The 16,688-nt window shown below is 41.2% G+C and overlaps 1 protein-coding gene across 3 annotated transcripts in view; it reads right to left on the minus strand.

Annotated features, from left to right (window-relative positions):
• Calu (calumenin) overlaps positions 1-16,484 on the minus strand; it is a 38,584-nt gene extending 22,100 nt beyond the window's left edge. The window contains exons 1-3 of one of the 3 annotated variants that reach the window (XM_008846383.3): positions 16,343-16,484; positions 6,220-6,451; positions 1,442-1,635 (exon numbers count right to left, since the gene is read on the minus strand). In XM_008846383.3, the coding sequence (XP_008844605.1) occupies positions 1,442-1,635; positions 6,220-6,440 (415 nt within the window). In that variant the 5' untranslated portion in view covers positions 6,441-6,451; positions 16,343-16,484. Of the gene's footprint in view, positions 1-1,174; positions 1,369-1,441; positions 1,636-6,219; positions 6,452-16,342 lie in introns of those variants that run through there. The other 2 variants (XM_017801432.2, XM_029570010.1) reach the window with 2 other exon arrangements.
• Between the last annotated feature and the right edge of the window lie 204 nt (positions 16,485-16,688).

Here is a 16,688-nt window from a genome sequence, read left to right on the forward strand (position 1 = left end):
AGATTTATTACCACATCATTTTGTTTAGATCATCAATAGCCTAGCCTAACCTTTGCTTCATATTTATAATTAATTCTGATTAAGTCAGGGGGGTGTTGGGTCTCAGCCAGACAGCAAGAAACATGAAATGCTTCATCATCTGTGCTGGGTTTTTAATACACATGTTCTCAATTGGGTGGATATGTTTGGTTCTTGGCTAAATGTCAAGCACTAAGAGATTGCCACTCCAGTCTTAGGAATGAGAACAAGCCCAACACAGAAATAAGCCTCTTCATCAGAAATGCATGCAGTCCTGTAATTAACATGGACAGCTGGCTATCTGGTGGGGAAAGAGACCTTTATATACTCACTGTAGTCAGTGGTGGGGAATGCTTCCTTTAACCCTAATTTGCCTAATTTCCAGGACAAAAAGCAGAAAAAGTACCATTTATATATTTGTGATTCAAATGATAGCAATAGACAATAGAAGAATCTCTTATTAATGAAAACACTGTAGCTCATCAACTCAGTAAGACTGCTACCTAGAATTCAGCAGCAGGCAAGTAGCACAGTGTCAAAGAAAACTAGTAACCAGTAGCTCCAATATAAAAAAGGCTACCAAATCAACAATCAAAACAATCAAAGTAACATTTCTTTGCCTTGAAGCATTTGCAAAGCAGGCAGATAAACTCATGTGCCAGAGAAAACAAATGGGAATTTTCATTTTTAAACTTCAGTAAGCAGGACACACTGACAGCTATTTTATTTGAATTCTATTTCATTCATCCACAGGAATTTCTTCCTAGTCTCACAATTACAAAGGAATCTAATTTGGTTTGAATTTCAGGTCCAAAATTTGAATAGGACTAGAAGGGACAGTTCAAGGCAAGGTCTCTTGCTTTGCACTGTTGGAACAATGCAGTTTTTTAAATGAGAGCTACTCTAAAAGCTGTCAATGTGAGGGACACAAAGAAAAAAATAGTAACATACGATTGCAATGTTAAAGATGTAGATGCCAGATGAGAAAAAATTTTAAGTATACAATATACAAATTTTATTTAATAAACAGAGGGGAGTCAGCTCAGTATTAAACTATCCAAGTGAGGCACAATCTCTCCCTTCCTGTCCTGCGTGACCCATTTGTTTCTTTGACTGCAGACCATGGTCTCGGCCAGGCTGACATCTTGCCCCTTACCCAGGTAAGTGCCATAGGTCACGTTTCTGTACTCATCCCAGGAGATTAAGCCGTCTTGATTCATATCAAACTCCTGCCACTGGCTCTCAACATTGTCATATATGTATTTCTTCTGGGCGTGCTTAATCCAGGATTTCAGCTCCCCCTCCGTCACAAACCCATCTTTATCCGCGTCTATTTTATCTACAATCATTCTACAAGACAAAACAGTTACGTTTCAAGGTGCCAGCTCCACAAGGCTTTTTCCCCCAGATAGTAGGGACCTACCTAAGACGTAGCCGTAGGTGGCATTTTTATACTCTTCCCAGGAAACGAGGCCGTCCTCATTGAGGTCATGCCCCTTCCACTGTCGCTCTACATCCTCGTAAATCCAGCGCTTTTGTGCAAATTTAATCCAGTCTTTGAGTTCATCCACAGTGACAAACCCGTCCTTGTCGCCATCTATTTTACTTACAATCTTTCTGTAGAAAATGCAGAGAAATCCAGCAAGAAGTTAAACAGACACAAGGTTCTGGACATAGCCAGGAGTGTGCTGTGACCACAGGTGTTGCCCAGGACTAACACACTGAAATAAAAAGTTGCTTGAAAAAACAAACAAACAAACAACCCCCCCCCCAAAAAAACTGCAAGAAAAGCCAACTGAACACTTTCCTTTTTATTGGCCTGTAACGAGCCATCTGGATAGGGTGAACAAATCCATGGCCAGTGCACTGGGTCCTACAGTAAACCCAGCCAACCTCCTCAGTTAGGTTGGAGCTTGTTCTGAACACCAAGGCTATTTGAGGTCTCATTTTTGCCCCAAATGTGATGAAGTCCCATACCTTGGCAAATAATCACAAGTACTAACAATGGCTTCCTTAGAATTCAAAATATTTAAAACAGATTTTAAAATTTTAGTTGCTTTTAGAAAAAAAGCAATTTTTTGTTAAAAATGTAAAGATGATAAAAAAGTTGTGGGATCACATATATTTTAAGACAAGATTATTTTAAAAACAAATGTAGGGGCTGGAGAGATGGTTCAGTAGTTAAGAGCACTGGCTGCTCTTTGTAGACGACCCAGGTTTGGTTATCAGTGTTCACATAGTGGCTAACAACCATCCATAACTCTAGTTCCAGGGGATCCAACACACTCTTCCAAACTCTGAGGGCACTGCACGACATGGGTACACTTATATACATGCAGGCAATACACTCATGTACATTAAAAAAATAAAAATAATAAAATATTTTTAAAAAATGCAGACAGGAGAGTGCTTATCTTAACAAGCCAGCAGCTTTTATGTACTATGTCAAGTTGGATTTTTATATATGGCCATGAAAAGAGACAATGCTAAGGAAATGATATGGTAAGGAGGCTGGAGAGACAGTTCAGTGAGTTAAGAGCATTGGCTGCTCTTCCAGAGGACCAGGTTCAGTTCCCAGTACCCACATGGCAGCTAACAACTGCCCATAACTCCAATTCTAGGGAATCCAAAGCCCTCCTCTGGTCTCTACAAGCACTGCACACACATGGTACATTTACATGCAGGCAAAATACTCATACACATCAAATATAAATAAACTAAAAAAACATTAACTTTTTGGTTATGAGGCTGTTAATAAGCTGAGAGGGTTATCAACAAGTAGATTATAAAGCAAAATAAGCTAAAGAATCAATCTACTTCCTTTATAAGCTTCTTTCTTCCAGATGTCATTTTAATTAAAGGATTTAAAAATAAATTTATGGGCTGTGGGTATGGCTCAGCAGTAGAGTGTTTGCCTAACATTTGTGAGGACCTGTGTTTGATCTTTCGCACCACTAAATAAATAAATGCTCATGGCATAAAAATTCCTAAAGATGTAATCACCTACACAGAGGGCTCAGATAGTCTATGTAAAGTCATACAAATAAGCAGCCTACTTTTAAATGGGAACTTTACATCAAAACCTCCAAAGAAGTGACTAACCAGCCCACCCTATGCTTGTTTATATACCTTGGTAGCAAATGTCTTTTCTCAGTTTGCTAGCAAAACTGGACAGCCTCATACTGGCACTGATATGGCATTAGCTGTAATTGCTACTTAACTCTATAAACAACGAACACTTTCCCTCAGAGAATGTGTTATCTTCTAACTTCATCTCTGAAATACTAGCAGAAAAGATAATATCTAAAGAGGTCATCCACTAAATACTCTACCTACATGGACATAGGACAAAACTGTTCTCAGAGGATTTTAACAATATCAACAGATTAAGAAAGCTTCTGCATTAGCTATAAGGGATCCAGTTTATGTTCAAATGGTACTTGCTACCAATGGTGCCACTGTAGTATTGAGGAAAAAATGGGCAAAGTATCAAAACCCTTCTAAGCTCAGAAGATATTTTTAAACTGTTATAAATAGCTTGAAGGACTGTCCAGATAGAAAAAGGCATATGACTGTTCAAGATGGGCTCTTCTTTTTTTTTTTGTCTATTTTGAGACAGGGTCTTCTTGTAGTGCCAGCTGTCCTGGAACTCATTATGTAGACCAGGCTGGCCTCATACTCACAAAGATCAGAAATTCAATGTCCTCCTCGGCTATATACTGATTCCAATGCTAGCCTGGGACATGTGCAATCCTGTCACATGCCACATAACAAAACCTCCCAAATAAAAGAACTAAGGTGGAAAAGAGCTGGGCATAGTAGCATATGCCTGAAATTCTAGCACTGGAGATGCACCTGCGATCTCAGTAAGGGCAGGAGAATAACCACAAATTTGAAGCCACCCCGATCTACTGGTCTAAGGACACCCTGTCTTTAAAAAAAATTTTTGTCAACATTTTTTAGTAAAGAAAAGGTACTGAAAATTATACTAAAATTGTTAAAAGGCTAGGTTTGGTGGTACACACCTTTAATCCCAGCACTTTGGAAGCAGAGGCAGGCAGATCTCTTGTGAGTTCCAGGCCAGCTGATGTTACAGGGAGACCCTGGCTCAAAACAGCCAAAAAAAAAAAAAAGCCAATTTAAAAACTATTTTTCCCTTAACAATTATTGCTGTATACAATGCTGAAAAAAGGAGAACTCTGGTTTGCAACCTCTGGGGACAGTTAGCTACCATATGAATGCTTAGTAAAGCCATAAATAAAGATTAAAACAATATTCATCTGGGATTCTTCTTGGGGACTGGGAGGAAAGAGGGAGAATGTCTCATTATGTAGTCCAGGCTGGCCTTGAACTACCAATCCTCTTGCCTCAGCCTTCCCAAGCACACATAGGTGTGTGCTACCATGCCTGGTTTCATCTGAGAGTCTTGCTTCATGACCCCAAACCCAAGGGTCTTTCATTATTGAAGGTAGTTCTGCAGATATATGTTCAGACCAAAATGTAGGCTGGACATTTGATGTATATTTTTTGTATTTTCAAATGTCTAGGAGCAATTCATTCTATATGGCAAAACCATTTACAGCTTCTATCAATGCTGAAAAACACTGTACACTTTAGTCAGCAGATTGTCCAAGTAAATTTATACTACAGCATTGCCCACGATGGCAAAACATTTTTGAAAATTGCTGTGTGTACAACCTGCCACACAAATCTCTTGAATACAGTCCAAAGTGACACCAATGCTGCGCTTTCAGGAGAAAATTTTCACAAAATTGACTTGAATTTTCTTAAAAACCAAGACTTTGGAAAAGCCACAAAAGGCATTTTCAGAACTCCAGAGACACCAGTTTGGATTCTTCTTAGTGGTCTTTTTTTTTTTTAAATTTTATTTATTATTTTTATTTTATGTGTATGCGTGTATTGCCTGTATGTAGGTAAGTGCACCCATGTAGTACAATGCCTGTGGAGGAGAGAAGAGGCTGTCAGATCCCCTGGAACTGGAGTTATGGACAGTTGTTAGCTGCCATGTGGGTGCTAGGATTCGAACCTGGGGCCTTGTGCAAGAACAGTCAGTGTTCTTAACAGCTGAGCCATCTCTCCAGCCCCCTTAGGGAAGTCTTTAGATTAAAAAGCTGCTAAGAGCCATAAAACTTGACTAGGGACCTGCCATTACTAAACAGTTATTCTTATTCTGAAAATAAGACCACTATTTGGTCCGGTAATTTGTGTCTTTACTTACTATTTTGTTTTTGGAGGTGCTGGGGATCAAGCCCAGGGCCTTGAACATGCAGAAAAGTGCTCTTCTACAAAGTTACATCTCCAACCCAAGATTTTTTAAAGACGACATCATAATGCAATGTCAAAAGGGTGGGCACCCTGTTAATGGGTAAGGTTGGTTTGGCTTCCACTAAAGGACCCTGGAGAAGCCATAAATTTTACAGAAATATGGGCCCAGTTTGTAGTTTATTACTAGTTACTTAAAGATTCCTTAGCTTAGGCAACAATGAATAAGTTATAGAAAGTTTTTCAAAATTAAAAGCAGCAGAGCTAAGAAAACCCATGTAATGCTCTAAAATCAAGACACAGCTCAGCAATTCAAGCTAGGTTCAGTATTACTGCGTACCTTAACAAAAAAAAGAAAAAAAAAAGGACATGGTCTCGTTATATAGCCCCTAGATCAGTTGGCCTGAAACACAAAGATCCACCTGCCTCTGCCTCTTGAGTGCTGGGATTAAAGGCAAACACCACCAGCCCTGGCTTCGATTATCTTTTCATTATATGTGAATGTGTGTGTGTATATACATGTGAATGCAGGTGCATGCAGAGTCCAAAAGAGGGCATCAGATTCCTTGGAGCTGGAGTTATAGGTAATATGAGCTGCCAATTATGGGTGGGTGCTGGGAACTGAACTCTAGTCCTCTATAAGTAGTATGCTTAACTACTGAGCCATCTCTCCAGCCCTAATGGGCACTTTTACACAAAAACGACTGTTTTCTAGAATAAGGTACAAAAGGTTATTCAGTAGAAAAATGTATGAAGTAGGCACTTAATTAAATTTTAGTAGTAGCAATTCTGTTGTTAGCATTCAGAAGAGTTCAGAACAACTTTATTGGTGACTGAACTAGGAAAGAAAAAAAGAATTAGTTGATTTATAAAGAATGGTGTTATTCTACCTAGCCCTCCCAAGAGCAGGCATCTTACCCAAGCCTTTCCTTGCTCTCTTCTGGTGTCAGCTGATCAAAGCTCTTTGCCTCTTCTGCACCCAAGAAAGCATCATGGTCATAGTCAAAACTCTGAGCATCATTGTGAACTTTGTCGCTGAGCTGAGGTTCATGGTGTACACGATCCTTCTTTTCTGTTGGCTTGCTCAAGGCAAAGGCTGTGCACAGGGACAGGCACATAAGAAACTGCTGCAGGTCCATGATTATCTGACCTTCAAGAAAATGAAGAGCAGTTAATACAGGAGACAGAGTGCTTAATAAGTAAGGAAGAAATCAAAGCTCCTAGCTGGGCATGGGGGCGCACGCCTATAGCCCCAGCACTTGGAAGGCAGAGGCAGGCGGATCTCTGTGAGTTCAAGGCCAGCCTGGTATACACAGTGAGTTCCAGGACAGCTGGGGCTACAGGGAGACCCTGCTTCAAAAAGACGAGAAAAAAAAAAAGAGAAAGAAATCAAAGCTCCTATCTTGTGAAGATATTCATTTGATACATAAATATATCCAAGTCTTTCATATTACCCAAATATTACTTAACCCACAAAATAAGTATGGTGGATATGACCTCCAGTTAGTATGGTGGAAAATTTTCATCAGTATCCATGACTATAATCGGATAAGGAATTTATAGTTTAAAACTATACAACTACTTTGTAAACAGTCTCTCTTCAAAAGACACCAAAGAACTTTATTCCTTTTGTCCAAGTTGCTAAGAGTCAAAAGTGAAAAGACAAGATTTAAATACTAATTCTAAATCCCTTACTTTTTACACTTTATCAAAAATGATTTAAAATGCTTAGTACAGTTAATGGTGAACCCAGGCACTAGTAGCTTTCAATGATTCTGATGATCAATAAGGTAGATCTCAAATGTGCCCAGGCATAAAAGCCACCAGACACTATTCAAAGTACAGATTCCTGAGCCCTCTTCCAGACTGTCAAGACTGCAGCCACAGGCAAATCTAAGGAACAGCACAGCTGGGCCACTACTGAAAAATGTGACAAAAAATTACAGAGGGCAAAGGACAGAATGTATACTTTGTGTCTTGAATCGCTTTGAAAAGTGTCTCAGTCTCCTCTAAGAATTTTTTAAAAAATGATTATTTTTATTTGTACACCTGTTTTGATTGCTGGTATGTATACTGTATGTGTGTAGTGCCTGCAAAGGCTGGAGAAGGAGGACAGAGTTGTCATGTGGGTACTGGGAATTGAACCCAGATCCTCTGGAAGAACAGCAAGTGCTCTTAACCCGAGTCATCCCTCCAGCCCCTTCCTAGGAATTTAGTATGTATTAATGAAAATAATTTTGTACTCTAGCATGATCTGTATAAACCACATCAAATTTAGAGGTGTAAACTTAAACTTTTTTTAAGTATTGTTTTTTAATTTTTAAATTTTATTTACTAGTTTTATTTTATGTGTATGTGTGTACTGCCTGCATGTAGGTAAGTGCACCCATACTGTGCAATGCCCGCCGGAGGTCAGAAGAGGCTGTTGGATCCCCTGGGACTGGAGTTATGGACAGTTGTCAGCTGCCATGTGGGTGCTGGGATTCAAACCCAGGTCTTCTGCAAGAACAACTAGTGTTCTTAACCACTGAGCCTTCTCTCTAGACCCAAATTTAACTTTTTTTTTTTTTTTTTTTTTTCTTTGATGTTTTTGAGACAGGGTCTCCCTGTAGCCCCAGCTGGCCTGGAACTCACTATGTAGACCAGGCTGGCCTTGAACTCACAGAGATCTGCCTGCCTCTGCCTCCCAAGTGCCAGGATTAAAGGTATGTGCCACCACACCTGGCCTAAATTTAACTTTTTAAAGAAAACTGAGAGGTCAATATAATTTAAACTTAACAACAACAACAATGAAAACTACAGAGAAGGAGCTAGAGAAATGGTTCAGTGGTTAAGGGCATTTGCTGCTCTCCCAGAGGACTCAGGTTCAGCTCCTAGCACTCACATGGTGGCTAACTGTCAGTAACTCCAATTCCAAGGGATCAGATGACCTCTTCTGGTTTCCATGGGTATTGCATGCACACGGTACACTTACATACATGTAGGCAAAGCACTCATACACATAAAAGAAAAATTAAAATATGAAACAGAGAAGTTATAGATTATAAACCTGTTTTATATACTTTACAAGCAATTTATACTGATATCCAAAGAGGATAAAGTTTTGTGGGGGGCAACAACTTAAAAATCAAAGTGTTTTCTAGGCCTTCATATTTTAATTACTCTTTCACTGTGGAACATGGATGCTGATGTCTACATTCCATCAATGAGAGTTTTTGCAATTTCATATTCTTATTCCTCTCCTATTATGCTGAATCCCCGATATCTATGAACATGCCTTTATTTGGAAATATAGTCCTTGCAGATGTTTTCAAGCTAAAATGAAGTTCTACTGCTGTAGTGGGGGTCCTAATCCAAAAAATGGGTGTCTTTAAAAGATGAAGGAAATTTGGACACAGACACAGAATGGGAAGGTTGTGTTAGGACAGAAGTGGATTGAAGCCAAGCACCAAGTGAGGGAATGCCACTGACAACCACCAGAATCGAGGACAGTAGGGAAGATCCTCCCCTGGAGTCCAAAGAGAGGTTCCACCAACACTTGTGCTTTTGAACTTTTAGTCTCCTGAACAGTAAAAGGATGTAAATTTCTGTTTTAAAAAGCACCTGGGCTATGATGAGATGGCTTGGGGGTACTGCATGTGCTATGCAAGACAAGTGACCTGAATTCAATCCCTGGAACCCATGTGAGGGTAGGAGAGAATCTGACCTCCACAGGTGCATACCTATATCATACACACACACAGTAAGTAATATTTTAAAAACCCACTCAGTTTGTGGCAATTTGTTACAACATCCCCAGGAAACAGACACAAAACTACAGTAGAGGGACAGTCTACTACCTGAGAGCTAAGTGCATTTCCCTATCCTAATCTACAGATCAAACCCCAGCTAGGTTTTCCTTTCCAAAGAATGTCACTAGTGAACTAGCTAGTCTAAGCACTCATGTTTCTATGTAAATGCTTATAAAATAAGGGAATTCTTTCCGCACAGCTTCTAACTCAGAGGTTGTTAATCCAGACTATACCCCAGAATCACCTGTATTTGGTTTTCCTTCAGTCTTGGGAACTAGAACAAAGGAGAGCTATGTCAGGGGATAAGCAAATTAAATAAATGTCAATATATTACACATTTTTTATTGTGTCTATTTCCCTTTTACCCTCAAACAGTGGCTGAAGTTAAGCTATACTAATTTGGATCTTTTTAAAAAATATATTTTATAGGCTGGGCATGGTGGTGCATGTCTTTAGTCCCAGCACTTGGGAGGCAGAGGGAGGTGGAGCTCTGTGAGTTCAAGGCCAGCCTGGTCTACACAGTGAATTCCAGATCCTGTCTCAAATATACATATATATACATAAATTTATTATTTTATGTGTATGAGTGTATTGCGTGCATGTGTGCAAGTGTACCCGTTGTGCAAGGCCCAAGGAGGTCAGAAGGCATCGGATCCCTTGGAGCTGGAGTTACAGATCATTGTTAGCCACCATGTGGGTGCTGGGAACTGAACTCAGGTCCGCTGTAAGAGCAATCAGTGCTCTTAACCACTGAGCCATTTCTCTAGCACCACTAATTTGGATTTTAAAAATGTTTTTAAATGCTTAGCACAGCTAATGATGAATGTTTTATATAGGAAGTCCTTAAAAGTAAAAGGAAAGTAAATAGATAATTTAAAAAATTTTTTATTTATTTTTATGTGTATGAGTGTTATGCCTACATGTAAGTGCACCCATGTCATATAGTACCTGGGGAGCACAGAAGAGGGCATTGGATCCTCTAGAACTGGAGTTACGGACAGCTGTTAGCTGCCATATGGGTGCTGAGAACCAAACCTGGGTCCTCTGCAAAAGCAGTAAGTGCTCCTTATTTCTTTAGCCCTGAGAAATATGTTTAATCCCAACATACCCTATAGAGTGGATTATACAAAGGTATAATTCAAGGCCTCTATGAACAACTTTCAGGCTATGAAAGGGCACCCGAGGCAACCACTGGGAAACCAAAAGTGGGGGAGTCCTGAGCTCACAGAGCACACAGCAACAGAGAGCAGAAAATGTTCTGGAGGAAATAGGACAGCTCCAATAAGACAAACACAAAGGTAGCTAAGAAGAGGAAGAGAAATGAGGAGGTCCTTCAAGGCCATGTATAAAAGATGCTCAATAATGACAGTTTATAATGCCTTAAAAAAAACGCAAACAGGCAAAATCAGAGAGCTGGTACATATACTAAAAGCATTATTATATAATAGTACACAGAGGTCAAAAACAATGAAATGGACCTACCTGTAGTGAAACAAAGAACTAACCAGGACACATTCAATGATTCAATGAACAAAAAGCAAGCTGAAAAACCCTTGCAAACGCCTAATTTACAAAATAGATTAAAAAAAAAAAGCTTAAATACTCTCTGAGCTTGGCAAGGTACTGTACAAAGTTTTGAGACATTTAGCATAGATGTAACAGACAGATTCACTTTTGTGATGTAGAGGGGAAATCTCATTTATGTTTCAATTTTTCAAGTTTAACACTTTCTAGAAGAATACAGTAAGAGTAAGGAGTTAAAATACCAAGTGATCTGGCTTAATATTGTTTCTTATTTCTGTTTGGTTTTGAGAAAGGGTCTCCCTGTAGCGCCCTTGCTCTATAGACCAGGCTGCCCTTAATCTCATAGAGATTCCCCTGCCTCTGCCTGCAGAGTGCTGGAATTAAAGGGATGCACCACCATGCCGGGCTCTGGCTTAACATCTTTTTAAAAAATATTTTAAAATATTTTGCTTATATAGGTCCTCTGCAAGAGCAGGAAGTGCTCTTAACCACTGAGCCATCTCTCCAGCCCTGGCTTAACATCTTGACAGAAGGATATAGGAGAGTAAAGAGCATCTTGCCACTCCAAATAAAGTGATCTGGCTGTATCATGTATCCACTCCTTTCCTTCCTTCATCTTAAACCTGCAACCCCCAACCCTCCATGGGGTCCTCAATTTTTCAGGTTCTCTTCTACATAAAACCAGTCTTTCCCAGAGTGCTATTTCTTCAAGATTACCTTTGCCCATACAAATATCTATACTGATGCCCACCTCTGCTTCCTCAATATCTACTATCACCCTGAAATCTGGTTTTCTATCTTACCCCTGATGAAATTGCCTAAAATGGTCACTGGACCAGCTGATGGGCAAAGACAATGGCCCTATCTGGTCTTCATCTCTGCAATGGTAATAAATCTGTACTGAGTAACTTCTACTTAAAAAAAAGTTCTGCAAGGGAGATGGCTCAATGGGTAACAGGTAAGAATGCCTGTTGTACTAAAATATGGACCTGATCAAATCTCCAGCACCCACCTAAAAAGCCCAGTGCTATGGGGAGTGAAGATAGTCTAAAATAAAGCATATAGAAGAGGAGAACTCATGTCCCAATCATGCACACAGAGGCACATACATGTGCATGCCTCTGTACAACCCCCCCGCCCATCAACTCCTATTAGAATCTTTGACAAAGGACTTTTTTTTTTTTTTTCTGAGACAAGGTCTTCCTTATAGCCCCAGCTGGCCTGGAACTCACTACGCAGAATAGGTTGGCCTCAATTTCACAGAGGTCTACTTGCCTCTGACTCCCCAGTGCTAGGACTAAAGGCATGTGCCACCATGCCTAGCTAGTTTTATTTTTTTTTAAGTTATTTTTATTTTGTGTATGAGTATTCTGCCTGCGTGCATCATGCATCTAAGTGTACTACATGCATGCAATGCTGGCAGAGGCCAGAAGTGGGTGTCTGATCCACTGGAACTGGAGCTATCGACAGATATTAGCTGCCAGGTGGGTGCTAGTACTCAGGTTCTCTGCAAGAACAGTCAGTGTTCTTAACTACTGAGTCATCTTTCTAGCCTAGGCATTTTGTTTTATAAATACATACACAACAAAAGCATACACCGCCCCTGATAGTATTAGATTTATCTAAATCTACATACATTAAAAAAAATACAAAATAAGTTTTTATCCAAGGCATTTGAAAATTACATTAGTGGAAATGTGGTTTGAATGAAAAATATCCTCCATAGGCTCAAGTATTTGAACCCTTGGTCCCCAGTTTGCAGTGAGGTTTGGGGAGGTCATGGAATCTTTAGAAGGTATGGCCTTGAGGAAGTATGCCCCTGGGAGTAGGCTTTGCTAGGTCACAGCCTTGCTCCACTTCCAGTTTGCTCTGTCTGCTTCATGTCTGTGATTAAAGACATGAGCTTCTGCACGTAATCCAGGTGAGCCAAGGGTTGTGAAAATGCATTACCCCTTCTCCCATTTCTCAAATGACTTAAAGCCAGGTGTGGTAGCTTATATCTGTAATTCCAGAACTTGGAAGGCTGAAGCAAGAAGTCTGCCACGGGGCAGCAAGATGGCTCTGCAGGTATAGGCACTTGCCATTCAGGCCTGATGATCTGAGTTAGATCTCTGAGACCCATGTAAAGGTGGAAAGAACTGACTCCACAAAGTTGTCCCCTGATTGCCATATGCACACTGTGGCATGTTCTGTCTCTGCCCCCCACCTCCAACACAGTTAAAAAAACAATCACCAAGAGTTCCAGGCCAGACTGGTCAGAGAGACCCTACCTCAAAACAAAAACAAAAAAAGGTCTAGACCTGCACTACCCAGTATGGTAACCACTAGCCACATGGACTAATGCGTTTAAAATGGGTGTGGTGGTAAAATTCCAGTTCTCTGAGTTGGATATTCAGCAGAAAGGGCTTTTCTTTATAATGGAGCAAAGGAGACTCAATGCTTAAGTGTCTACTTTAATTAGGGATTAGCTTGATAGCTATTTATACTTACCCATATACCAAGATTTTGGATGTGAAACCTAGAAACTAAAATGACCTTGTTTACCTACCTAGCTTTCTTCACTTACAGACTTTAGTGTAAGTACCACCAAGATTATTACATAAAAGGGAAGCCATCCTTGATAATTTGGTAAGGTATGACACTGACAAATTATTTAGTGTTTCTCTGGTGACAATCATTTTACACTAGTTCACTAATACATTCTAATTAACTGTGTGTAGGAAACTTATTTACAAGAGAGCTGAGCATATGAAAGTGAAACATTTGGCTGTGGGCGCTCTGAATGACTGAAACTGCTCCTTAGGCTTTGTTAGATCCATATCCAAAGCAATTCAGCACAAACTAATTTTTTTCTGGCTACAGAATAAAAAAAACTTACTTGTAAGAAAAAGGGTTCCTTTGGGTGAAATTTTAATATGTAACTATTTGCCACAGGAATTTTATGCAAAAATGTACTGACAAAAGCTTTGGTGTCTAATAGTGACGTCTGTTCTCTGTTTAACATGTATGAAATCTTTTGAGAATTGGTTATTTTCGCCCAGTCGTCCTTCATTGTCAAATGCCTAAGTAATTTTAAGATCCGAAGTGAGGGCTGGAGAGATGGCTCAGCGGTTAAGAGCACTGGTTGCTCTTGCAGAGGACCTAGGTTCGATTCCCAGAACGCACAAGGCAGCTAACAACTGTCCTTAACTCTAGTTCCAGGGGAATCCAACACCTTCTTCTGATGTGTGGGCACTGCATGACACGGGTGCACTTACACACATGCAGGCAATACACTCATACACATAAAACAAAAAACTAAAGAATTAAGTGAAAAATAAAAAAGAAAACAAGCTCTATGATTGATCACTCCATTTAGAAGCAATCTGCATCGATTTCTCCAAACTTCTAATCAACTTGTTTGTACCACTCCGTAATAATCTTCACAAGCTACACTGTTGTTTCTTTAGTTTTCTCATACTTTCTGCTTTAAAAATCATTTATTTGTGCATACACATTTGTGGGTGTGTATGTACCAAGGCCAGAGGACAACTTAGGCAGATCAGCTCTTTCCTTGCACAAGTGGGTCTGGTCCCAGAGACTGAACTAAGGTCACCAGCTTGGCAGCAAATGCCTTTACCCTTCTGAGTCATCTCTCTTCACCCCCCCTCTTTTTGGAGGACTGTGGTAAAACAGGGTCTCATTCTGTACCCCATGATGGCCTGGAGCTTACTATGTTGCCCACGGTGGCCTCTGGCATCCGGCAATCCTACTGCCTTGGCTTCCCAAATGCTGACATGCCACACTTGAGTCACCATGCCTGGCAGAGTCTACATTTTCAAACAATTTCCACCTATCAGCTAATATAATTATCTCTCTGTAGCTCCAAATGTAATGTCTTATACTTTTTAGAAACCAATTATTTTACAGGATTCACTGGGTGAAATTTGGCAGTAACATGGTTTTGCTGTGCCCGCCAACTCTCAGTTTCCATTACTGGATCTGGCCAAAAGCCAGGTACAGGCAAAAATGTGATTTCGGGGGCAGACAAGACGGCTCAGCCAGTAAAGGCATTTGCTAATGACCTGAGTTGGACCTCCAGAACCTACATAGTGGAAGGAGAGAATGAACTCCCACAGGTCATCCCACTGACCTCCACATGCCTGCCTCAGCACATTCTTGTCCCCTTCCCCAATAAGTAAATGTGAAACAAAACAAAAAAAAAATTCAAATCCTATTTCAGCTGCTTAACTAACATATAGATGGCACCATCAGCCAATATCCCTATTTAAGAGAGATCTTCGTGCTAAACAGGCATTTGCAATGGCTATTCCAGGTTATTCCTGCCATATCCCTGGTACATCCATGCTACAGAAAATTGTGCTAACACCAACATATTGCCCTCCTATACTATCTACAGTATATCTGACATATCACTGGATGAATGGCAGTATATTTTTGTGAGTTCATGATTCTCCTAGCTGTGATTCTACAAAAAATGCTGTTGGGAAACCCCAAAACACTGTCAAATGCAGATTAGGGATAGGTAGACCACAACTCTACACAAGGTTATCTCTGGTCCCTCATATAGATCTCTATGAATTCTTTGGTGGTAACGATCACTTGATACTTGGTAAACTAAAGCTACTGAATGAGATCAAACGTGTATTTGTTTTGGGTCAACTTCCAGCTATAGAAAAGAAGAATTTATTCAGAATTCCAAACGTCTCTACCTTCAAGCTCAAATACTATTATGAAAATAAAGGAAGCAACATGCTGACTTTATGGTTTATGACAGGAAATGGAAATGAATGTAATTCAATTCTCAAAAACCCTATTCTGGAGCTTTGTACATACACTTAGGAATTTAGATCAATGGCCCAAAAGTTTTAGCAGGCGATCCAAAGAGTTTTCACACGGGTGCAAAAGAAACTTTCCAAATTGCAAACTTCTCAACCATACTCTTATAGCCGCTGTAAGGAAATAAGTTTACTTCTGAATACAGCATGCCAAAAATCAGAACTACACATTTGGGCTTAGAAACAAACAAACAAACAAAAACCCCAAGATTTTTAAAATGTAATTAATTCCCCAATAAACTTAGGAAAATTGGTTTCCATTAATGGTTTTATGCACCCAAACATGGAAAACTATGGCTTTCCTTTCAAATGAACAGAAAACACTTTTAAAATATGACACGGTGTCTTCATTCGTTTTTGTTCCCCTCCTTCCAACACCCTGTAAGTCAGCGAACACGGCATTCTTGGCACATGTACCCTACTCTGGGGATGTGGCCTTGGGGCGGGGCGGCAGTTCCAAGCAGGCCAGTGAGAGGGGGCAGAGAGCGGATACAGTAATCTCTACCCCATGTCCTCCGACCTTCAGGAAGCAAATAAAAGCGACCCTCTAGTCTCAGGGACATTGAGCGCAGAGGCCCAGGGATAGAGAATCAGGACGCGGGAAGTCAGGCGCACCGTAGTGCTTGGCAGGGTGCGGGGCCGGGAACTACAACGCGCTACGGCCCGCTCTCTCCTCACGCGTGCGGGACCACGAACCAGCAGCTCTCCAAGAGACCACACTGCGCGCCGAGGACTGGGGACAGCGAAGGGCCTCAGGCCCACTCGGGCACCAGGAGAGACAGAGCCAGGAACGAGGAGGACCCACACCGCGCGGGGAACAAGGCCGAGGGGAAAACGCGGGCTAAGGGCAGGCCAGCCCGTCAGCCGGCCGAGCGCCACGAGGCTTACCTCTTCCAGGAGTTCCACGCCGAAGGATACCGTGGCAGCCGCTCGCCCACTGACTCGGCTCACAGGCTCAAGCCCCGCCCAACCGGAAGCAGCTCCACGCCCCGCCCCCATCCGCGTAGCCGGCAGCCATATGACCAATCACCGACAAGCGCGCCGCTGACGTATCGCTTCCCCCGGCAGCCATTGGTCCCACTGTCGCGGAGCCGGGATTGGCTGGAAAGCGCCACGTACCCGAGACTGCGCTAGGTTGCGTGGACCGGGTTCCCGCCCAGCTCTGGTCTCCCATCCTGTGGGGACGGCGAGCTCCAGTCTCTTGCTCCCGTGGCATGTTGGCGCAGCCCATTGG

This window comes from Nannospalax galili, unplaced genomic scaffold (genome assembly GCF_000622305.1).
Source record: "Nannospalax galili isolate Female #2095 unplaced genomic scaffold, S.galili_v1.0 scaffold660, whole genome shotgun sequence".
In the NCBI taxonomy this organism is placed as follows: Eukaryota; Metazoa; Chordata; class Mammalia; order Rodentia; family Spalacidae; genus Nannospalax; species Nannospalax galili.